The sequence below is a fragment of the Suricata suricatta genome, chromosome 14 (assembly GCF_006229205.1).
Source record: "Suricata suricatta isolate VVHF042 chromosome 14, meerkat_22Aug2017_6uvM2_HiC, whole genome shotgun sequence".
NCBI classification, from domain to species: Eukaryota; Metazoa; Chordata; class Mammalia; order Carnivora; family Herpestidae; genus Suricata; species Suricata suricatta.
Genome location: NC_043713.1, coordinates 12,312,516 through 12,338,000, shown reverse-complemented (window position 1 = coordinate 12,338,000; position 25,485 = coordinate 12,312,516). Strand labels below are relative to the sequence as shown.

Here is a 25,485-nt window from a genome sequence, read left to right as displayed (position 1 = left end):
CTCAAACACGGAAATCCCCAGTCTCTGAGCCAGAACAATGCCTGCTGTCTGCAGGCTGTCCTCCAGCTCTTTGTCCCCTCCTTTAGGGCGGAACTGATGCCCCTCCGTGCACTTAATTTTATACACGCTGGAGTAGAAATCCTTGAAGGTGAGGCTCTGTGATGTTTCTTGTTAGATACCCAAGTCCCAGGAGGTGGAATCCAACGAACAGTGATAACAAAAATCAGTGACTGAATTTGAAAAGATGCCTTTCCATATGGAAAAATACCAGGCATCCCTCGATGCATGAATAAATATGAAGTGATGTTAATAGCAAATTAGATAACATTTCATGCTAAAATTTGATTTTAAACCCTATCTGTTTTGGCTACTTCGAATTGGATCTGTAGAGCATACACATTTCTCTTCATCTGCTTTTTAAAGGGCCTTAACATGATTGCATTTTAATGCCATTATTTAAAATTTCCATGGTCATCACAAAAGGAAGTAGGGAGTGTCTGAGTCAGAGGCTTTATATTTCAGAGTAATGCAAGGAACTCTCAGACTCATCCAACCAGCTGCTAACTTCCTCTATGAAGAGAGTAAGGTAAATATTTCTGAAACCCACAACTTAAAGTCTGGCAGACACTTTGAATGAGAGAGACAAAGAGGCTAAGAGAGAAAGATAGAGACAGAGACAGAGAGAGAGTGAGAGAGAACAATGGTTGTTTCTCTGTACCTGGGGGTCTAAACTCCTCAAACAACATCCAAACCGTTGCCTACTTCTGTCCTCAGTTTCTCTATCTTATGGCTTGTCTGTGGCCGACTTTTCGAGGTGTCATGGGGAGGATGGCAGGCACTATCCAGCAGGGGACCAGCGACAAGCTGAAGACCTCATATTCCATTTTGAATTAGATAGATAGCATGTGGGGAATTACATACAAATCTAGATTCTGTATGTCCAGTGTTCTTTAAGGCATTATTATGTATGGTTGGAATTTACCAAGTTTTGAGATTAGAACTGAACTTTAAAAATCACATAGCAAGGTGTTTGATGAGGGAGTTATCAAAATTTGAAACCATAGTTTAAAAGAAATAGATTTGAAAATACTTCTGTAGGAAAGTAACTAGTGATAGCATTACATCTGACTTATATGATAGGAATAAAACTTAAGCTTGTTCAATAGTAGTTACTGCCTACTGCTTTTCCCCCCCCAGTATGTGTATTCTAATTCAGTAAATATAGTTTTTATTTTCTTCACTACTGTACCATGAAATAGGATTGCTTTTCCTCATATAGACAAAATTATCCTGAGATTAGGTAATATTTTGATCGGTCATTTAAGGTATATTATTTATCAATCAAGTATAGTAAGTTTAGATCCATAAAATATCATTATAATTTCATGGTTTTTTTTGTGTGTTTGGACCCTAGCTTTTCCTAGGCTTTATTTAAAAATTATTTTTCTTGCCTTTTATTAGACTTAAAATAATAAACATTTGTGAGAACATATGTATCCTTTTGTTTTGACATAAAAAATGTAGGAAAAAAGGGATAACACATTTCTTGGATTGAAATATACCATTAAGTAAGCAAATGGGCTTTGGGCTTCTGTGGACTTTTAGATCCTCAAGTTGGATATTTGGGGCTGAAAAAACCTTCATGAATCTTCGTTTGTGCTAACCTGTAAATTATAAATTTCATGTCTTTATTTTCATTAAAGTAAAATGTTTGTGTAAAGAATGTAAGAATACAGTATATTTTTAGCGGAATTAAAAATTAATCGAAGCCAAGTTCTTTCATGATTCGGAAAGAATATTCCTTCACTGCTATGTCTGGACCACAGTATAATGGATAGTATCCTGCTGACATCTTCTGTGGCTTCACGTAATTTATTTTCTTCTTCAACTTCAATTATTTAACTGAGACCCAAGTCACTGGATATGTGTGAATGGTTTGTTTGAATTTAACTTATTTCTGTTGGTGCTTGTTTATTTCTTTAAAAGTTGCTATACAAAGTAATTATTGGAGAAAGGAAAATCACACTTTTGGTACTAATGCTAATGTTTATTCAGGTCACCAGATGGAATCTTGGGAGCGTATAAAAAGTAATTCGACCTTCAATATAGTTATCTATTTGCCAATGGGATTTAGACTTTATATCAAAAGAGAAGGAAAGAATCTTGCTTTCATTTCTGGAAACTACCATGCATCTGCGTAGAGAAAGATAAGAACAAGTTATGTGAAGTGGAGCATGCTCTGGTATTTATTTTCAAAGTGCGTAAACATGTCTGCACAGGAATGCGTAAGGATAAGAGATCTGGTACCATTTCTCATTTTATTTATTTATTTATTTATTTATTTATTTTAAAGTTTATTTTTTAGAGAGAGAGTTAGAGTATAAATGGGGAAAAGGCAGACAGAGAGAGGGAGACACAGAATCCAAAGCAGGTGCCAGTCTCTCCGAGCCGTCAGCACAGAGCCTGTCGCAGGGCTCGAACCCACAAACTGTGAGATCATGACCTGAGCCGAAGCCAGTCGGTTACCCGACTGAACCACCCAGGCACCCCACCATTTATCATTTTAAAAGTCATTGCTTGAAAATTTAGGACTCAGAAAATCTCAACTCATTTTAAAAAATTTATCTAGGATGGTTTTTCTCTGCCATAAAATTCATGTAACTCATAAGAACGTGTACTCAGTTGCCTCAGTAAACACATTACTGTGTCACTTCTCTTCAATATGATGATAGTTTTGTGAAAAGTCACCAGGAGGATTAAAAAATTAGAAAATGAATAGTCATGGTTATCGCTTAGAAAATAATTTAAGAAATTATCTAAAAAAACATGAAAAGATTCTCCCCTCACTCCCGTCACCCTTTACTTTTGTAAAGCATCTAGAAGAATTGGGGCTTGACCAAAGAAAAGTACCCTGACATTTTGTACTACTTTAGTATACACCACAAAGTAGCTTCCAGACCCCATTGGGCCACACAGACAGGTCCCCAAACAGGGTCATTTTTAAATCTTTCAATCTTTCATGTCTTAAATGAATTCATGTCAAATTATATTGAATATACCAAATATATTTTATAGACTATCTCAAAATAAACCCACAGTCCTCTAATTTTCACTGTAAGTATTTGGAAATGATTATTATAATTTTGCTTTTAAAATATCTTCCGAAGAGTGAGTAATTTCATTTAGTATGCTTTTTGGCAATTGACACGAAGTCTTGGAAATTGTTTGAAGGGGCAGAGTCTAGCACACAACTTCTCCCTAAAATTAAAGAAATTCTTATGAGTAAAAAAATCAACTTATGTTTCAATTTAAGGATATTTGCTTGTATGTTCATTAATTTCAATTTTGTCATTTAAAAAAATATTTTAGAGGCAATACTTGTCTTTCCAATGTGATTTTGAGCTCCTAAAATGTCTGGGGCCTTTGTCCCCCCACCAGTACTGCTCACCAGTTAAAACTTTCTGGCATCTCTCAGCCTGTGTTGTATCCTTTTTCTGGTTCCTTCTCTCCTTTGCTGGAAGGAAGGGGTTTCTTCTGTTCTTAAAATCTCAGCTGCTACTGCTTTTCTCCCTCGTTTACATGGATCCGATAGGAAATCATTCCATTTTTTGGATAGCTAGTAAAAAAACATAGATTTTTTTTCTGGAGTGAAGAGTGTTTGGAGTGTGAATGATTTTTTCATCCTGTATTTCTGGGGGCATAACTGAAGAGTGGGGACCTGTTATGAAAGCTGAATTTGACCTTGCAAAACAGCATCATTTATGGCCTGTGCCTCAGTGATGTTCTTTTATAATCTGAAGTGCTGAATATGGTTCTTCAAGAACACTCTGGAAATGTCCAGTTTGTTGTCTTTTAGGAAGAAAAATATTTATTTATTTGTTTAAAAAATATTTTTAATGTTTATTTATTCTGAGTGAGAGAGAAAGAGAAGGTCAGAGAGAGAGAGGGAGACACACAATCTGAAACAGGCTCCAGGATCTGAGCTATCAGCACAGAGCCCAATGTGGTATTCAAACTCATAAACTGAGATTGTGACCTGAGCTGAAATCAATCACCTAACTGACTGAGCCACTCAGGGTTCCCAGTTTATTTATTTATTTTGAGAGACAGTGGGGGGAGTAGAGAGAGAGAGAGAGAGACAGACAGACAGACAGACAGACAGAGAATCCCAATCAGGCTCCATGCTGTCAGCACAGAGCCGTACACGGGGCTCCATCCCATGAGCCATGAGATCATGACCTGAGCCGAAGTTGGACACTTAACCAACTAAGCCACCCTGAATGAGATGGAATTTAGAAGCTTAAGGAAGTGAAAGACTTGACCCAGATCACACAACTGTTAGCAACAAGGTTGGGGTTAGGAGTGGGGTCCCTTAAGGGACTCTTGGAACCTGACACACCATTCGATGTAATGTCACAGAATATTCAAGGAGAATAATTTGGAGGATCCATGATAACTCATTTAGTCCGGACAACCCCACCTGTGGGATTGGGGATCAGTCTGAACATTGTGGAAAAAGTCGGCAAAGAAATACCAAAGCAGATTCCTGAAGAATTCCATGCTGGTGGCAGTTCTCTATATTTCAAAAACGTTATCAAGAATTTGAAGACATTCTCATTTTCATCCTGGATTCTAAATTAGCTGTTACACCTTCAGTTCTCCAGTAAGAGATAGACCTCTGTATTAGAAGGTCATGTGCATGTTTGTGATACATAATGTGGTTAATAACATTTTTATTCCCCTCAAATTAGAAAAGTGTGTGAAAATAATAAATACAGATCAAGGATGCATAATATTTGAAATTGGGCAGTCCTGAAAAGAGTTAGGATGTAGGATTACTCTAAGCACACGGCTATACTGAAAAGAAGGAAATTATGTGTTCAATCTCCAAATGTTAACCATTTTTAAAACTACAGATTTAGAAAGCAAGAATTTAGGGTGCCTGGGTGGCTTAGTCGGTTAAGCTTTCTACGTCGGCTCAGGTCATGCACTCATGGTTCATGGGTTCAAGCCCCACATCAGGCTCTGTGCTGACAGCTAGCTCAGAGCCTAGAGCCTGCTTCAGATTCTGTGTCTCCCTCTCTCTCTGTCCCTCACCTGCTTCTGCTGTCTCTGTCTCTCAAAAATAATTAAAAACATTTAAAAAATTATTAAAAAAAGGAAAGCAAGGATTATAGTCCCTTTCACAGACTGTCTAATGTCTTAGTATGTGTTTTACTGCAAAGAGCACTTTTGCTCCTTTTCAGCTTAGGAAGTTGAGGTAATTTGCTGAATGGTAGGCTTAGGAGCTGAGAACAGAACTATCAGAGGCCACTGATGACAGAAAGGCCCCATCAAGGAGAAGTGGAAATACGTCCTGGACGTGAGTATGAGAGCAGAGGCAGAAACAGAGAGACACTGCACTTTTTATCCATGTAAAAAAGATGAGTGTATCGTGATGTTGTCCCAAGAGATCGTTTTTGAGTGTTGGTAACAAGGATACTGGACCAGAGGAAACTTTTTCTTCTTGTTTGAAGCGATTTGACGGTTACCTCCAAGGCTGAAGAAATGCAGCTTCAGATAGAAAAAACAAATGAATATAGAAACCTCCATGTGTACTCAGAACTCATCCATTTCTCTGTGTCCTCCAGGCTGCCCACCATTCCACAATGGCCTCCCTTGCTGTGGCAAACGCGAACTTTTGCATCAACCTCTTCAGAGAGATGGATAACAGTCCAGGGAGTGGAAACGTGTTCTTCTCTTCTCTGAGCATCTTCACTGCCCTGGCCCTGGTCCGTCTGGGTGCACGTGGTGACTGTGCTTCTCAGATTGATAAGGTCAGTCCCGGGTTGTGCCATCACCCGTGGTTCCTGCAATTAATCACTTAGGGCAAGTTGTCTCCTGCAAGAACATATGGGCGGCAGTGGTCCCCTGTACCTGAGGCCATCTCAACGAGGCCCCCTCCAAGGTGGAAGGACACACATACCTCTGTAGCACTTGTGTTTGAGATGAGAGACAACGGGAATATTCTCAAAACTGTGACTTTGATTCTTGGTCAAGTGGTTCTTGAAGCGTGTTTCCTAGACCAGCAGCATCAGCTGCTAACAACTTGTTAGGAATGCAGATGCTTGGGCCCCACCGGAGACCTAGTGAATCGGAAATTATGGAGACGGAGCCCAGCAATCTGTGGCTTAGTAAACTCTCTGGGAGTGGGGGGTGGGATGAAAGCTTGGGAACCAGTGCCTGTAGGAGTAGATGAGAAAGAAGAGCAACCAGGAGATACCAGAGTCCCAATTTAAACGTGAGTGACCTGAGGACAAATGAACACAATAGTACATTCCAGATAGCAGCAGCCTACCTGAATGGTAAATCACATTGTCTCCAACAGCTGGAGAAAGGGCTTTTAAACTTACCTTGGTACACTACACCGAGCCAGGGAGGCCGGGGAAGTGATACTCCTCTCGGGAGTTGCACTAGTTCGGTGGCAGGTGAGGCACCTTGTCCAGGCTGCGCGTGGAGGTCTTTGTATTGCTTTCTGCCCACTGGTTCCCCCCGCCGTGATTTTGGTTCCTAAATTGGAGCTGGAGGAAGCCTGTCCATATTGTAACCTTTCACAGCTAAGTGCTCGTTAAAGAGTGTTTGTGCAGGGGATTTAAGCTGGAATAATTCACGTCTCTCCCTGGACAGTTCAGTGAGTGTTGGCTGCTAGGGACTAACCACGGGTCCAGGATGCGTTTTTTCCGGGAGCCGGAGGGATCCACAAGCACAGTCTGTTGAGCCCCTCTGGGCTAAGCCCTACGGATCATCTTATTTGCTGCTCGCAGTGATGTCCGCGTAGGTCCTATTACCCTGATTCTGTGTGTTCCCCGGCCATCTTGACTAGTAAGTGGCAGAGCTATGATTCAAATTCAAGGTGATCTTCTAAATCAGGGTTTCTAACCCTCAGACATTTTGAGCCAGATAGTTCTTCGTTGTGAGGGGCTTTTCTGCGCGGTGCAGGAGATTTGGCAGAGTCCCATTCGGCTGTCTCTCTCCAGTCCGGAGAAGCACAGATGTGTCCAGAAATTGCCAGATATCCCCCAGGAGGCAGAATCGAAACAGTCGAGAACCATTCTCCCTAAAGCCACCGACCCAAAATGCGGCCTGAAGTACATTCTTACAAAACCTCAGTTATTATGGAGTTAGTACTTTAATAAACTGAAACTATAAAAACATTGAGGTACCACCTAAATATTGTACCAGTCAGGTTTCCTAAAAGCCAGTTAGGAATATCGGAAGAGACAACCAGATTATTATCAAAAGAGAGTAAAATCAGAAATGATTGAAGACTGATGTTCAATGTGTGTGCTTGTTAAAGCTTTATTCAAAAATTAATTAATAAGGATGACTTCTGGGGATTCAAACGCTTTTTATAATATTGCTTGGGTTCTACAAAATTAATTCAGGAAAGACATTAGCATTTTTGAGTCTTGACCCTGTACCATGATCTTTTGTATTTCTGGTACATCCATATATCCCCAAATACCAGTCTATCCAATGCCAAGGCAAAATGAGAAAGGAGCCTGGTATTTTTCATGCTCTGCAAGGGCACAGAACCGGGGGGGGGGGGGACGAGATGACCCCCCAGTTGCCAGGCATGGTGGCTTGATGTCTGTGAAGACCCCACTAGTGAATTTAAATTGACTACCAATTTGTATATCAAATGTGCCGTGTTGTCTTTTCCTTACCTCTCACTCCACCTCATATTATTATCCTAGATGAAGAGGATGTAGAAATTGAGGTAGGCTCCAATTCCCTGTGATCTTTTAAGACTAATGGTGACACTCATAGCCTTCATACATCTTCATGTATCTTACTGAGCTGTTCCATTTTCTCCTACTCCGTAAGATGGGGCTGTTGATTCGGGTTCTGAAGCCTTGAAGTTGAAAGCCTGTGTGCACACGGCACTGATAGCAATTCTGACTTAACTAAATTCCCATGTATAAATTGTAATGGACTTCACCCCTTCTCCCTACCTCCACCTCCCACTAGGATATGGTTCAAACATAGCACTTATGACCCCTTCAGGAAAACCTACATCTTTCTTATGGAAAATCTTCCGTCCATTTCTGGGAGGCAGAACACATTCAGCTTGCTCCTGACAATTGCATTAATGAGTATCATATGCATAGTACACTTTATCACTTCCTGGCTGAGAAGCTGTTTTGCATTTCAGATCTTGTGGATGTAAGGGCCTGCAGAAATTCAGATAAAATGCAATAGAAATTTAAGCTTGGACAGAATAGCAATTATGAGAACAATGGGATTATGAGAGCCACACTGGAAAAGGAAACACCTAAAATGACTTAATTTCAAATAATTGCAGGATCTGAAATTACATCTCTCAAGTTCCAATTTAGCTTCACATTTAGGATTTCCTAGATATTTAGTAACTGCTTCTGCCTTTTCCGTCTTGGTGTCTATGTAATTAGCCCTAATCTTGCCTGCCACGCAGGTAAATAACGTTTCTATTTTTTTTAATGTTTATTTATTTTTGAGAGAGAGAGAGAGAGAGTGAGTTGAGTAAAGGCAGAGAGAGGGAAACACAGAATCTGAAGCAGGCTCCAGGCTCTGAGCTGTTAGCACAGAGCTTGATGCAGGGCTCAAACTCATGAACCATGAGATCACGACCTGAGCCAAAGTTGGACGCTTAACCAACTGAGCTACCCAGGCTCCCCAAAGTTTCCATTTTTTATTTGATTCATTTTGATCCTTGTCTACGTTTAATCAGTGAGTAATTGTAAAATTGTTCCACTAGAACGAGCCTACCAAAATAGTTATCAAACCCATTTCATTCTGTAACCATCAATTTATTAACTCTGCTGGCATGTGCCACTTTCCCCAACGAGTCATCTGTGTCCTAGCTGTGTCAGAAGGGCAGCTGTCCTGTCACAGCTGCCCAGTGCACTGCCAACCACACACACAGACTCAGCCATTAACGGTCAAGTGTTTTCCTTGCTTGGTTCTGTGGGTCCCTTCTCACAGAGCGGGACCCGCTCACTGCCTTCCTCATTCTCTGTCTGCAGATACTTCACTTCACCAGGCTCTCAGGATGGGGCAACTCTTCCAGCACGCAGGTAAAGACATTACTTTCTTCCAGTTCCTCTAGGGAAAGGGAATGTGGGACTAAAATTCGAGAAATGACTATCTCGCCGATGTATTTACTTAGGCGCCCTGTCTTCTCAAAGCAATAGAATGTGTCTCCCTCAGGTTGCCATAGTGTGGTATCTCAAAGTACAAGTTTTGATCATTTACTTGTTAATTATTAATTTCCCAATATTTCACTTGTGTGCTGGCTGGATTTTGGCGAGACAGTATGGAACTAAATGTTTTGCTTTTATCCTTTGATTTCCATGGCCAACTTAGAGGTAAAATGAATTCTCTAGCACACATATGGGGCAGATTCATTATCTGCTGTAAATAATTTCATTCTAAGGTTAATGGTTTTAGTAAAACTTTTAATTAACTTTGATCACAGATACTATTCTGAGAAAGGACAGAAGTTGTAAATCGCCGTGGCATTACGACATTTACAAGCATCATTCTATTTCAGTTCTTTTGGGGAACAACACGCGTGTTTTGTTTCATGTGTAAATGAGAGTGTGGCTATATTCGCAGTCCCATAATACATTTTTTTTACAAATCTTTTCAATACCAGCCAGACCTTCAGTCTCAACTGAAAAGAGTTCTCTCCGACATAAACACATCCCATAGGGATTATGAGCTCAGCATTGCCAATGGCCTTTTCGCAGAAAAAGTGTTTGACTTTCGTAAGGTAAGTGCAGTCTCCCATGTCACAAGGTTATTTCCATGCTGGATCATAGTCTTGTTCGATCCATCGTCTATTAAAGGGCTTGTGTCTTTCTATAGAGCCAGACGGTGGTGATTTTTTTTGTTTCTTATAGCTGCTAATCATGTTCCCAGATGTCTTCGAAATATCACTGTTTCCAGAGTACGACTTTACATGTTCAGTTGAGTGATCTCCACATTCAGGGTCACCAGGCTGAGAGGCTCCAAAAGCAGAGGAGATAGAGCTATCATTGGGTGGGAGGTGGGCAGGGTTGTCCGTGGGCAGTGGAAAAAGTCTACCCACTTTTCCTGTAAGCTCTGTGTCTTCTGGCATCCCCGTGCATCCCCAGAGGTGAGGTCATCTCTTCTGCCAGCAGGAACTTTGCAGGGTGAGCACTTACCTAAAGAGCCCCTTGTGGGGATGTAGGCAGATAAAGACACTGGCAGAGGAGCAGATCAGGCTGGACTGAGGGCAGTCATGTGGCTCACTTGAGGTCAGCAGGTGCATTGCTAATATTGCTCTGTGGTGCCTGTGTTATCAATCCATTCGCCACGCGTTCCATTCACCCAGAGACCAGTGAGACCCAGACTGTATTCTCTATACCACTGGGCTCCACCCATGCATTAGAGCTGCTGTCGCTGTGACAACCAGAAGTTGGTTAGTACTCTTGAGGCAGAGGCAGTGCCTGTGATGTTCAGGGTGTGTTTGTTCTCCCTGTTAATTCTCCACTTGTCAGACAACTGTAAAGCTTGGCTTCGGTGCCATATCTGGGCTGGTCTCCACTTGTGTCTCTGCCAGCATTCTGTGTTCCGCCCAGCCATCGTTATCTTGGCTGTCTGTCACCCACTCGGATTCTTTGCCCCCTTCCAACACCACATCCAAGCCCACTTAGTGTTTTAATCTTTCCAAGAAGAATCCCACATAAGCTTTACAGGGGCCACCCTGTGTGTTCAGATCCACATCTGTGTCTCTTTTCCCATACATACTGCCGAGTTCCTGAGGGACTGCCAACTCTCTTAAACTGGAAGTTGGGGTGTCTATCAGGTTACTATTTATAGCACATTTCCATGTTCCTTTATCCGGCCTTTGGTGTATGTAGGGAGCTGGGCACCCAGAAGCACAGTGAATGTGAGATCTGTCCATGAAAATGGAAAATAAAGACACTGTCATCTTTTCCCTCCCAAACATTTACAGGTAGAGGTAGTTATTTTAAAAACTACTTTTTGAGCGTGTCTGACTCTTGATTTCAGCTCAGGTCATGATCTCACAGTTCATGAGACTGAGCTCCTATGGGCTGCTCCAAGAGTGTGGAGCCTGCTTAAGATTCTCTCTCTCTCTCTCTCTCTCTCTCTGATCTTCTCCTGCTTGTGTTCATGCTGTCTCTCAAAAATAAAAAATAAAATAAAATATAACTTTTAAAAAAAGAGTTTATTTATTTTGAGAGAGGAACAGAGCATGAGTTGGGGAGGGGCAGAGAGAGGGAGAGAGAGAATTCCAAGAAGGCTCGATGCTGTCCACACAGAGCCCAATGCAGGGCTTGAACTCACAAGTCATGCATAAGACAACATGAGCCAAAATTAAGAATCCAATGCTTAATTGACTGAGCCATCCAGGTGCCCCAATAAAAATGACTTTTGATTAAAAATGTAACTATTGTTAGCTCTCAGTTATCATCTCCAAATGTTTTACATTTTGTGTTACAAGGTTTTAAACTCATATTCGAATATGGATGAGTCTATTAGAATTGATGAAGATAATAATAATGTATAAATTATATTTACAAAAAGTGTGGTGGCATAGAAGACCTAACCACAATCTCTGATACCTTCTCCCTCCTCCCCAAGTCTGTGCTAAGTCTGTCTTGGTCAGACCTTTGAGAATGTCTTTCCAATACACCCCCAAGCGCCGCTATCATTTGGGTAACTTCAGTGTCCTGTGTCACCCAGCTTCGAGATCAGCTTCCCTCCTGATAGCCTCCTGACCCTCTCTCTATCCCATTACAGTAACAAATGCCCAAGCCACACCCTGAAACTCATCAACACCCAGAATGTACCACTCCTGAGATCTGCAACTCGAATTTCCCCTTTAGTGGCCACATCATTCCATACTCTCAGTCTTTCATTATTTCGTGCCCACTCTACCCATTCTTCAACTGCACTGAGTTCTGCAATTTTTCCCTCTCTCCATCAGCTCTCAACCTATCAGTTCTCTCTTTCCCCTAGCAGAACCCTGGATCAATCCCATGACTTCTCTCATCAGGTGTGCCTCAGCTGCTACGTGACAGCTGTGCCAAGCCTATGTGTGTGGTCACCACCACAACACCCTGGGCTCCCAGCCTAGCGAGGTGTTGTCAGTGCTGTCCAATAGTCAGCTGTGTGGTCAGGGTCATTTGCTTCTCCCATTCCTCACAAAAGTTCTTGAAATCTCTGCTGCTTCTCTCAATTTCCCAACAACCTCTTATTGCTACCATCAGTTTCACCCTGGTCTGTGCCATGGGCTCCAGGTCTCTGATGCCTTAGATTTTTCTAGTTGGCCCTGGAGCAGGAGAAGGGCCCAGTGCTGGGGGAGCCCATGTGAGGATGGGAAGCCGTGGGATTTAGTGGAAATATGTCTGGGCTTTCCGCAGTGCACTTGCTGCCTCCCCTGGTCACCAGAATCACCACAGTAACAGGGTATCAACCACTGCCTCTGGGTGGATGGATGTCTGGGTCATCAGGGATCTCTCAAGACCTCAGGGTGACACTCCTTTGATCCTCAGAGCTGCTGCTCTGAGATCCTGGTAGGACCAGCCAGGGGGAAGAGACGGCTCTGCTCGCCGCCCCCATGCCCACTGCTCTCCACCTGGCCATAATCACAGGCTGGGACTTGATCCTAAATCTTCCAGTCATTTGTTGTGTACTAAAAAATAGCTTCCATACCTGGCATAAGCACTTTCAACTTTCTTTTGTTTAAATAGAAAATTAATTTAATACTGAAATGAAAGTACATGTTGTAATATACATAGGATGAATATTTTAGTTCTTTTTTAAAATGTCAAATTGTCAAATATTTTCAAATTGGCTTACATACAACATCCAGTGCTCATCCCAACAAGTGCCCTCCTCAGTGCCCATCACTCACTTTTCCCTCTCCCCCACCCCTCATCAACCCTCATTTTGTTCTCTGTATTTAAGAGTCTCTTACGGTTTGCCTCCCTAAAGAGTATCCAATGGAAAAAAGACAGTCTCTTTATCCAATGGTGCTGGGAGAACTAGACAGCAACATGTGGAAGAATGCAACTAGACCACTATCTTACACCATACACAAAAATAAACTCAAAATGGATGAAAGATTTAAATGTGAGACAAGAAGCCATGAAAATTTTAGTTCTAGATAGGCAATTTGATCTTAAAGTTAATGGAGGAATTTTCAAAGCAACAGTGTGGCTCTTTGTTGAAGATGAACACTTTATATACATTCATGGAACAAATTGTATACAGAGAAAAAGAATTGGACTTGAAGTGCCTTATGTTTTGGCTTCTCTTCTATGGAGAGAAGCACATCCACCTTAGAATAATGACTTCATTTTCAAGCAATAAATTCCCATCTCCACTTGTCTTCTACTTGACAAAGAAAAGAGAGGCCATCATCCCAACTCACACCCTGCCCCCTTTCCCTTTTCCCTTCATTTCTAGAGGGAATACTTTGCTTAATGGATAATTCCTCCATTTCTTTTTGCCTCTTTACCCCCACTTCCTTGGTGACATGTTTCTATCAGTATTTTTCTGGAACATCTCTCACTCTACTGTCTTCTTTTCCATAGCATATAAATGTGCTCCAGATACACAACTTCTAAATTTTTCTCTCCTTTTTTTTAAGCATTACCCCATGATTCTCTTCCCATTTTTGTACTTCTCACTCTGACAATCTACGTTTGAAAAATATGTATAGTCAGAATCCGTTTTCCACCCTCTCTCACTGCTCAATCTCTACAGCGTCTACCTTCTACATTACCGAAAACTGCTCTTACCAAGGTGACCACTGGTTTCCAATGGACACCAGGCTATTGGCACTTTGCAAGTTTTTATCTTATCTGCCTCTGTAGTATTCCACTAAATACTAAAGCCCAAAACTTGTAGCTCCCCAAAACTTTCCTCTTTCGTGGTTTCTATGGCATTGATTTCTCCTGGTTTTCTACCTTCTCCTTCATCTCCATTTCCTTGGCTAATCCTTTTTCCTCTATCCTTCTATGAAATATGAGTGGTCTTTAGAGTTTTGACCTCAGGCAACTTCCAATTTGAGTTTACTCCCTGCCTCAATTCTGGACCTTTCTATATCCCTCAGGGTAAACTATAAGGACATTTTAACAAGTGCCTCAATCTCTGGCCCATTTTTTTTTCTATGCTGATTTCAGAGTCACCTTTATAAAATGCACATTTAATTATATTACTCTCCTGTTTAAACCCTTTCAAGAACTCTCCATAAAATAAAATGAAAGCTCCTTATCAAGGGAGACAAGACATTCATGCTCTTCCTCTGTCCTGGCTGGTGTCCTCCACTTCCCCGGGGTCACCTCAGGCTTCAGGCATCACAAACTCTTGCTGGGCTTATGAGTGTGCAAAGATTCTCTTATTCCCCTGAGGGTTACTTCTGCCTGGGGGGCTCACCTTTTTTGCTTGTCCTTGTCAACTCCACATCTTCTTTAAGTTTTACTTATTTAAATAAGCTCTATACCCAATGTGGGACTCAAGAGTCACATGCTACTCTGACTGAGCCAGCCAGGCACCCCAACTTAATTTCTTTCAAATACAGGCCAAGTCTAGGGGGCTTGGGCTGTATCTTAAGTACAGAAGTAGCCTGGAACCCTTCCTACTGCTTTCAGTATGAAGGGGTGACACAATCAAGGGACACAAGCTAGGAGGCTGTTGAAGTGTTAATGATGAGAAAGCAGTGATAAAGCCAAGGGAGTGGACTTTAGTCATAATCTGTTAGTCTCCCCTCATCTATTTCAGATGAATTTACGTTCAAATAGCGTGCTTGCTGTGCATATTGTTTTAGGTTTTCCAACTCACCTTCCAGCCCTAATTTCATGTTTCTAGCCATACTTCCCCATCTTTGAGTGAGGAATGAGTCCTCAAGTAAGATGGTGGAAATAAAGAGACAAGTTCAAAAACAGATGTGTTACATGTTTAGTTAATGGTGTAAATACAAGAACTGTGTATTACTTATGGACTTACTTATTAGTGAACTTATTACTGTAATTATTTATGTTTCTAGAACTATATTGAGCATGCTAGAAAATTATACAATGCCAAAGTGGAACGAGTTGACTTTACAAATGATGTAGAAGATACCAGATACAAAATTAATAAATGGATTGAAAATGAGACACATGGTGAGTGCAACCTTATTTTTCTACGAGATTTGTCAGTGACATGTGAATACAGAGACTGGTCAACTTTAGAGCTGGAAGTCTTCTATAAGACAGTTCCTCCTAATCCAATGTAATGATTGCTGTTACTGAAAATTGCTTGTGCACTGTTGGTGGAAAGGCAAATTGGTATAGCCACTGTGGAAAACAGTGTGGGGGCTCTTCAAAAACTTAAAAACAGAATTATCAGTATGATCCAGCAATTCCACTCCTGGGTATTTATCCAAAGAAAATAAAAACACTAATTTGAAAAGATATATGCATGCCTATGGCTACTGCAACATTATTAACAGTAGCCAAGTTATGGAAGCTGCCCATGTGTCCATCAGTACTTTAAGAGATAACGAAGATGTGGTATATATATATATATATATATATATCTATATCTAGATAGAAAGATAAATAAACAGATAGATAGATAAGAATATTACTAAGCCATAAAAAAAGAGTTCTTACCATTTGCAACAATGTAGGTGGATCTAGAAAGTATAATGCTAACTGAAATAAGTGAGACAGCGAAAGACAAATATGATTTTACTCACATGTTAAATTTAAGAAAAAAAAATAAACAAAGAAAAGAGAGACAAACAACCTGACTTTAAAATACAGAGAACAAACTAATGGTTGCTAGAGGGAAAGCAGGTGGGAGTATGAAATAAGTGAAGGAATTAAGAGTACACTTATCTTGATGAGCACTGAGTAATGCATAGAATTGTTGAATCATTATATCATATACCTGACACTAATATAATACTGTATGTTAATCATACTTCAATTTAAAAAAATAGAATGCTGATTACCAAGGGCTGGGGGGTGGTGCTTGAAGGGGAGTTGTTCGATGCATTTAGAGCTTCAGTTTTGTGAGATGAATTAAGTTCTGAACATGTGATATACAACAAGATGTATATAGTTAATGCTACTGACCTGTTAAGATGATAAGTTTTATATGTTTTTTTTAAATCACATTAAAAATGGAGGTGGGGGCGCGCCTGGGTGGTTCAGCCGGTTAGGTGGCCAACTTTGGTTCAGGTCATGATCCCACGTTTGTGGGTTTGAGCCCTCCATCGGGCTCTGTGCTGACAGCTGGCTCAGAGCCTGGAGCCTGCTTTGGATTCTGTGTCTCCCCCTATCTCTGCTCCTCCCCTTCTCATGCTCTGTCTCAAAAATAAATAAAACATTAAAAAAAGTAAAAATAAAAATGGGAAGCAAAATTCCTCACAATCCTAACACCTCAACAAATCACTGGCTTCTTTTTCCCAGGCTCTATTCTAGCCCTTGGCCTTATGCACAAGGAATAAGTTGACATAGTTGTGTTCTTAGTTTATGTTTACATAAACTGTGACTAGGTTTTTTTCTTCATGTTCTATCTCCAACATTTTTACAGGCTACTTTGCAATTTTTCATAACCATTTAATTGCATAGACCAAGTATGAAATAATGTAAACATACCCTTATTATACGATGCAATGATAATATTTGAGACATATTGTTTAAATAAAATATATTATTAAATAAAAAAGAAAGAAAATTGCTTTAGTATTTGTCCACAATGTGGTTTTGAGTAATCTTAATAATTAGAATGCTTTATACTTTTTAGAAATCTTGTCTATTACACTTTTTTCTTTGGATTGGAAATAATCTTGTGAGACAAATACTGATTTTATTATGACCATTTCAGAAATTAGTGAGAAGCTGAACTAATATGCTCAGTTATCCTCAATATCTTATTCCTGGTTAGTGAACAAAGACTAAAAGTGGTATATAGGACATTATTTTCAGTGGCCACCATGTAACATTTCATTCTAACAATTAATCCAATATCTTACTGTTTTCTTCTTGGGTTGAAGAATCTGATTAAAACTATGACATCCTACCATATGTGAAATGTATTTTTATATGATTCTTTCTTCAAAAAGATTCATAGTTAATCTTTCATTTTAAAATTATCTTTATTGGGGCACTGGTTGGGGGGACTCAATCGGTTAAGCGTCTGGCTTCGGCTCAGGTCATGATCTCACGGTTCATGGGTTCAAACCCCGCGTCGGGCTCTGTGCTGACAGTTAGCTCAGAGCCTAGAGCCTGCCTCAGATTCTGTGTCTCCCTCTCTCTCTGACCCTCCCCTGTTCGCGCTGTCTCTCTCTCAAAAATAAATTTTAAAAAAACATAAAAAGAAATATAAAAAATAAAATTCTATTTATCAAAATAATATATGTGGCAAAGGTAGTATCTTCCCGAAAAAGTACATTGCTTTATGGGTAAGTGTTTTGGACAGATAAAAACGGAATTGTAACAAATGTTCTGGTTATTTCAAAACAAATAAAGAAATGTATTCATTGCTATTTTGTTAATCAATTTATTCCAAACTTAGTCATTTCTTTACCAAAGGCTGACCTTGATTTATACTCTAAACAATATACATGTACTTGCTGAGTCTGGTTCTGTTTCACAAATATGAGACATGACTTGTATTCTTAAATGCAAACATTCAAGATACTATAATCCTGGGAATAGGAATACAGTATTTCAATTTGCTTTTTGTTCTTTGGTCATTACTTCAGTAGAAGGTGGCTATGACCACTAGCCACCACATATTTCAAATATACTATTCACAAAACAAGACAAAATATGCAATTGCTTTTTCTTTCTTTTTTTTTAAAGTTTACTTATTTATTTTTGAGAGAGAGAGAGACAGAGAGAGATAGAGATAGAGAGAGATAGAGGATCTGAGTGTGTCTGTGCTGACAGCAGAGAGCCTGATGTGGGCTTGAACTCACGAACCACAAGACCATGACCTGAGCTGAAGTCAGAAGCTTAACGGAGTGAGCTACCCAGGTGCCCCTGCAATTGCTTTTTCTAATAACTGAGTGGGATTCTATTTAGTGTTTAGTGTTTAAGGGTATCAGATTGCTAATACCCTTTTCCATCTGGATCAATTATTTATTTATTTTCCTTTGTTATTCAAATCTATCTTAAAATTATCCCCATTTTGATAAGCATTGGTTCTCAATTCCCAATACTTCAGAATGCTGCCAACATTCCACCAAACTCACGCAGGTCTTAATGCCCCTGGCCTATCCTCCACACACAACCAGGGCACTCATTTTGAAACATAAACCTGACCCATCATGACCTTTCTTATCTTTCAATAGATCCTCAGCAATATTTTTCTTTCTATTGCCTTCAGGATAATCCAAAATTATTGCCAGACATTCAAGGCTCTTCATTAGTCGGCCCCTCCCTCTAACCTTTCCAACTCTACTTTCCCTAATGCATCAGAATGTCCTGAGGTTTCCCCAGATACACTGTGCTCTTCCCGCCTTCCAGGTCTTTGAATAAAGGACTTCTGCCATATGCAACTTCCCCCCACCTCCCATCTCACCCTTAGCTTAAGCAGAAGGCCAAGCCAGAGAGGCGCCCCTAGTCTGTGCTCCCACAGCACACCAAACACATGGCTATGGCACCGGTGTGGACAGCTCCCTGTGCTGGACTGTGAGTCCAATGATGGCAAAGACTGTCTTTCACGGTTGTGACTCAGGCATCGAGCATAGAGTTGACATCCAGCAAAAATCTTGTTAATGTGGAATGAAGGAAGGAATTAGCCCTCTCAACAGAATGGAGTTAAATTCTAGAATTCTGTGGCCTCATCCAGGTGGTAAAGGTAGTTTGGTGCTTACCGGCAAGAAGGTCCTTCAGGAATCCTCTGAATCCTCTTTCTGGGTTGGAATCCTGTTGCATAACTTTCTTATTGTGGGATGTCGTACAAATTACTTAACCTCCCTGTGCTCCAGCATCCCCGACAGAAAACGGAAGCAATCACAGTGTCTACCCCACAGAGACTTTTGTGAGGATTAAGCCACATCTTGCACATAAAGTGTTTGGAGAGCACTGGACAGAGTGACTGCTCATAGGTTATGACAGATAGCATTGTTTTTATTTGAATTATGTCCTAAGGAAAAATTCATGTTCATCTTGTCTTTTTAGAAAAATTACATTAAAAATTAACATTTTTTTCTCCACTTATTTTTCAAAAGGTAAAATCAAGAACATCTTTCAAGAAGGTGGCATCAGCTCCTCAGCCGTCATGGTGCTGGTGAACGCTGTTTACTTCAAGGGCAAGTGGGAGTCGGCCTTCTCCAAGAACGAAACCCTAAATTGCCGTTTCAAATCTCCCAAGGTACAGAAATCTATTCAATTTAAGTTGTTTTTTTTTGCCAATGGTATTCCTTTGCAGAAATTATGATATTTACATAGACAAAGGATGGATTCATCATTCCTTACTTCTTTCTTCTACTGCTACCTACATGGTGCATTGCATATAAAACCCACTTTCTGTTCTCCTGGTAATGCACCTTATGGATCACAACTGGAGGTGTCCCAGAAATTGATATTTCTTAAAATATATTTAAAATTGAGAAAGGTAATAAAGCATGCATTCATTTTTAAGATATTCTGGTTGGATGGCTATAAGAAGAAAATGGAGTACTACATGGCAATGAGAAAGAATGAAATATGGCCATTTGTAGGAAAGTGGATGGACCTTGAGGGTGTCATGCTAAGCGAAATAAGCCAGGCAGAGAAGGGCAGAAACCATATGTTTGCACTCCTGGGTCTAACAGGAAAACAGGAGAAACCTAATGGAGGACCAGGGGGAGGGGAAGAGGGAAAGAGAGTTGGGGAGAGAGAGGGATGCAAAACTTGAGAGACTATTGAATGCTGAAAATGAACTGAGGGTTGAAGGGGAAGGGGTTGGGGGGAAAAGGTGGTGGTGATGGAGGAGGGCACTTGTGGGGAAGAGCACTGGGTGTTGTATGGAAACCAATTTGAAAATAAACTATTTTTTTTTAAAAAAGAAGAAAATGGGCCAAAAGGGTGCCTATTTTATTTTTTTTCTGATTCTAACTGTGGGGTATACAGTTCTAGTCATTTAATACCAAAAATTTTTCCTGAGTCAAAGTGAGGATGCATTTCCTTTTATAGAGGAAGAAGTTATGTTTAGTGAAGTTACACATTTCCAAGCGTCAGTCCTCACCAACTTTTGTAAAATATATATTTTTGTGGCTTTTGTTTGTTTTTTTGTTTTTACTTATTTGTACACAATAATCTTAGGGTACAGTAGAAGCATCAAGGCTTTGGAGTCAGAAGGACTGTTTTGGGGTGTCTGCCTCATGTCACAGAATCTGCGTTTTCTTAGGCAAGTCACCTTAACCACCATAGACTTTCATACCCTCACAAATAAGGTGATTCCACTATTGACCTGTAAAGTTTCTTTCAATTACTCAGCCTTTTATGTTCAGGCTGAGAAACTCAGGTTAAACTTTGAAACTTAGTTTTATTTATTGAAATGTTCTTTATGCATTTTTCCACATCAGAAGTTTTAGGTATAGGAGTGCCGAGTGCTGGTAGCAATCAAAGATCAATGAATGAGTGATAAATATCTCTATGTTTGCACTCATAGGTCTAGCAGGAAAACAGGAGAGACCTAATGGAGAACCAGGGGGAGCGGAGGAGGGAGAGAGAGTTGGGGAGAGAGAGGGATGCAGAACTTGAGAGACTATTGAAAGCTGAGAATGAACTGAGGGTTGAGGGGGAAGGGGGAGGGGGGAAAAGAGGTGGTGGTGATGGTGGAGGGCACTTAAGGGGAAGAGCACTGGGTGTTGTATGGAAAACAATTTGACAATAAAATATTATGGAAAAAAAATAAAATAAAAAAAGAAATAAAAAATATCTCTATGAATACTGCAGATGTTTTCTTTCATTGGAGGTAAAATACAGACCAGTACTATCAAAATCACACAATTTTAGATTAGGTCTTATTAAAAAATCTATAGCATTCATTTTCAATGAGAATTCTATTTAATAATTATTCATTACTTATTATATAGATATTTTCAAGTAAAACACTAAGTGCAAGGCAATGTACCAAGTGTTAGGTATATTAACCCACAACATCTCTGCAATGGCCCTATGCAGTAGAGACTGTTTTTATCCCCATTATATTGATGAGGAAATGAAATCACAGAGAGGTGAAGTATCTCCCCCAGAGCCACACAGCTGGGAATTTTAAACCCAGAGAGTTAATCTCAAAGTCTGTGCTTTTACCACTAAGCTGTGAACGAATGCAATGCAATCCCTATTGGCAACAAGTCAGGAAAAATCTACTGAATCGACTGGACAGAGACTGAAGAACTATTCTTATTGTATAATTGAAATAAGGTGGGCTTATGAAATATTTTTGTGACTTGACTTTCAGTGTCCTGGGAAAGCGATCACCATGATGCATCAAGAACGGAAGTTCAATTTGTCTGTCATTAGGGACCCGCCCATGCAAGTTGTTGAGCTCAAGTATCATGGTGGCATAAGCATGTACATCATGCTGCCCGAGAATGACCTGTCCCAAGTAAGTTCCTACTGCCACTTTCACTATTGGGGACTTAGAAGATTTTTAAGATATTATTGATTGCGTTTTTATGCATCAACTTTACAATTTCAGGTCGTAAGAATCTGAGATTCACCTTTTTATTCATTTATTTGACAGATGTTTAAGGAGTACCTACTCTGTGCTATACATGATTATAAATGCGAGATTGACTTCAATTTAGCCTAAATTTTAGTTGAATAGCTATGAAATTGGAACCTTCTCAAACCTCAGCTTTGGAGGGAAAGGAGTATGCGTTTGGGTTTTTGCACCTGGCCATCAAAACAGTCTTGCATGTATTATTGGAATTTCGATAGAGTGAGCATTTTTGACAGGAGTGATACAGTGGGGTTTTCAAGTCCTGGGCCTTTGAGCATTAAAATGTATGGTCTCCCTCTGAGTTGCTGTGTCTCTGGGAAAAGCAGAGGTTATGGACTGCCCTGTGATGGATGTAGCCAGGGCAATGTACCAGCACAGTGCAAGGGACAAAGAGAGGCATCAAAGGGGCCCTGCAAGGCCACATGGCATCACCATGTCTCATATTCTGATTTTCTTCCAGCCCTTCTTCCTCTTTTCCTCCCTGTGAATTTGGGCTCCTAAGCCTGTGACATGAAATCCCAGAAGCCTAGATCTTAGGTTGCTCTCTGTACTTCCAATCAAAAGGAAGAAGAGACACTGTTCATTGAGCACCTACTGTGTGCCAGGCCATGTGCTCTGAGCGTCGTTCATGTTATCTCCTCTGATCCACACAACAACCATGTGAGACAGGGAAAGAAGGCTCATGGAATTTGGTCTGATAAATACATGTGTACAAATGTGTGGGTGTACACATATGTCAACTACCCTAAAAAGTTACAACTAAGGCTTAAATATTTTTGTGTTTTGGTTCATAAAATAATGAATGTTGCTTATAAAATAACTGGAAAGTAGAAAGAATATGAAAAAATGTTTCTCCTACCCAGAGGCATTATTTTTCATTCCATATTTTGCCATGATTTAGAAACTTTGGACTTTAAAACATTGGAAATATAATTTCTACAGGGACAAAACCACTGAATCATTATGATTTTCATTTACTTTCATTTTAATTACTTTTTCTGACATGAAGGGCAAGAAGAATGCCATAAAGTTGCTATTATTAAATCTAAAGCTGACAATATAAAATGTTGGTATTCCTATGAAATCAATAATTCACTCAATAATCTTTACCAACATTTTAGCACACATGAATTATTTTAACTTCAAATAATCTACAATAATAGAAAAAGTAACTAATATAAAACAAACCATAGATAACTCCAAAGATAGATTTGTTCTTGCATTTGTTGTCTGAGTTTTTCTTTTATGTCATGGATTCTCCTAATGATGTTTCAGTCAGATTAGTATAAATGTACTGTGTACCTACATTTTCCTGCATAACAAAATAATGATGAGGAAGTTGTCTTTACAGTGAGCTAAAAGAGGAAAAACTTCTAAGTCAGCATGAGAAGTTATTATAGACTACCATGAATCGGATAGTTTATACACATAAAATTTAAATTAGACTAAACTTGATTATATAAGTTTAGGTTCTTGATAAGGATAGCTGTGAAAAACTCTTAAGGATTCCAGTGAGTCTGAATTTGAGAACAAATGTCTGTATATAATATTTGTAAGCATTGCACACGTGACTAGTCTCTGATCAATTAATTCTCGGTATTTAGGAGTTGGTGAATTCTACTCATGAATCATTTGGGGGCAGCAGATTGATGCTGGAGAGAGAGCCGTGGGCTCCCAGCTGTGAACCGAAGTGCCCCGCTCTGCAGTTCAGCACATTTCCTCACAGTGTTTGGGCTTCAGTGGTCACATGTGTTGAGTAGGAGAGTGGATTTGGATCCAAGCTCCCCAGGTGGTGTTGGTGACTGTGTTGGAAGGTAGTGATCAGCCTACCCTGGAAGCTAGAGCTCTAGGCTTCTTGCCTTGGGCCACTTGGGGTCCATTTGGTTTTTCCCACAAATTGTGCAAGCATTACCATTTTCTATGTCTTTAGTGATGGAAAATGGTCAAGAAATGCTGACTTAAATGACCACTGAGTTCCTTTCTTCCTCTGATGATCTCTGGTACCCTGATTCCTTCACTTGCCCATTGTTCCACTTTGGCTGTATTTGTGGCTATATTTGTTCATTTGGGAGCAGAGAGCAGAAACAACTAGAAATACAAGTCACACCTTGTCATAGCAGAGCAAATTAAACATGTGATTTAATAAGGAGTGCTTCAACTATTTGTATTAATAATTTCCCATTTTCAGACTTTCCCGAATCCATTCACATACTTACATACAAATATCTAGGGAAGGATAATTATGGAGAACTGTCTGTAGTTGATGATGTTTCATCTGTCTCTTAAGCATACGATTCTATTTTTTATTGAGAGAGAGAGTGTGTGTGTGAGATGAGGGGAAGGGCAGAGAGAGGGGGAGAGCACTAGTAGGGGAGAAGGGTGGAGAGAAAGAGAGAGCAAGAGCGAGTGCAAGAGCAAGAGCGAGAGCGAGAGCGAGAGCGAGAGAGAGAGAGAGAGAGAGAGAGAGAGAGAGAGAGAGAATATCAAGCAGGCTCCATGCTCAGTGCATAGCCTGATGTGGGGCTCAATCCCATGACCCTAGGATCATGACCTGAGTCAAAATCAAGAGTCCCATGCTCAACCAGCTGAGCCACCCAGGTGTCCCTTGAGCATATGGTTCTAAATTGCCTTTTTAACATTCCTACAGATCGAAAACCAGCTGACCTTTCGGAATCTAATGGAATGGACCAATCCAAGAAAAATGAGGTCTCAGTATGTCGAGGTGTTTCTACCTCAGTTCAAGATAGAGAAGAATTATGAAATCAAGCACCATTTAAGAGCCCTGGGGCTGAAGGACATCTTTGATGAATCCAGAGCTGATCTCTCTGGTATAGCTTCAGGAGGTCGTCTGTATGTGTCCAAAATGATGCACAAGTCATACATAGAGGTTACTGAGGAAGGCACAGAGGCGGCTGCTGCCACAGGGAACAACATAGTAGAAAAGCAGCTCCCTGAGTCCAGGGTGTTCAGAGCTGATCACCCATTCCTCTTTGTCATCAGAAAGGATGACATCATCTTGTTTAGTGGCAAAGTCTCTTGCCCTTGAAAATCCAATTGGTTTCTATTACAGTAGTTCCTTGCAACATCAAGGAACCACCACAAGAGAATAGATTTGAGTGTGATCGAAGCACATGGTGTTTCCCTTGCATTTACTTCCTTCTCATATTGGTCAGGCAGGTAACTTGGGTGCCTTGACCCTTCATAGACACCTGGTTGATTGTCCTGATCCTGCTTTAGCCTCTCTGCTACTACCATGTGCCTCACCCATTTCTAAATTCACTCTCTTTCTACCCCCACTCATCCCCACCATTCTCCCCAGTAGCCCCTTGCACCCAGAGCTGGGCACTGTCGGGGAATTGTAGAGTGGTGGTCTGGCAGTGAGAATGCAGAAGCAGCCCTGGGGATTGCGTCTGAAACTCTGTAGTTATCCCAGGTATTCTGGTTTCATGGTTAATGAGCTTGGAAGGAAATCCAGCTACTGATAACTTTCCTTCCTGACCTAAGAAGACGTTAGAGCTGACTTTCATGCATATGATTTGAAACCAGTGACTAATTAGATGGATTAAGGGACAACTAAAATATTTCATTAATAACTTCACATTCATGTCTTTTGGTCTTTCCTTGATACAGATTTTTCCCCCTTGATAGAGACTTAATATGTACATAGTTTTTCAAATATTAAATATCTTTTCGCTATTGCTATTGTTATTTACAGTAGATATTTCATGTGCTGCATATTTCACAAGTTTTTTC

The 25,485-nt window shown here is 40.3% G+C and overlaps 1 protein-coding gene across 1 annotated transcript; it reads left to right on the top strand.

The window, feature by feature from the left end:
* The first annotated feature begins 565 nt into the window (after nt 1-565).
* Nucleotides 566-24,778, top strand: LOC115278000 (serpin B7-like). The gene is made up of 8 exons (XM_029922422.1): nt 566-586; nt 5,631-5,816; nt 9,045-9,095; nt 9,677-9,793; nt 15,065-15,182; nt 19,250-19,392; nt 21,469-21,615; nt 24,380-24,778. The coding sequence occupies exons 2-8, from the start codon at nt 5,649-5,651 to the stop codon at nt 24,776-24,778; spliced, it is 1,143 nt and encodes a 380-aa protein (XP_029778282.1). The 5' UTR covers nt 566-586; nt 5,631-5,648.
* Nucleotides 24,779-25,485: the final 707 nt, after the last annotated feature.

Coding starts and splice junctions, on each gene's coding strand:
- LOC115278000 (XM_029922422.1), top strand. CDS start 5,649: ATGGCCTCCCTTGCTGTGGCAAACGCGAACTTTTGCATCAACCTCTTC. Junction 9,794..15,064: donor AAGTGTTTGACTTTCGTAAG/GTAAGTGCAGTC, acceptor TTATGTTTCTAG/AACTATATTGAGCATGCTAG. Junction 21,616..24,379: donor CCGAGAATGACCTGTCCCAA/GTAAGTTCCTAC, acceptor ACATTCCTACAG/ATCGAAAACCAGCTGACCTT.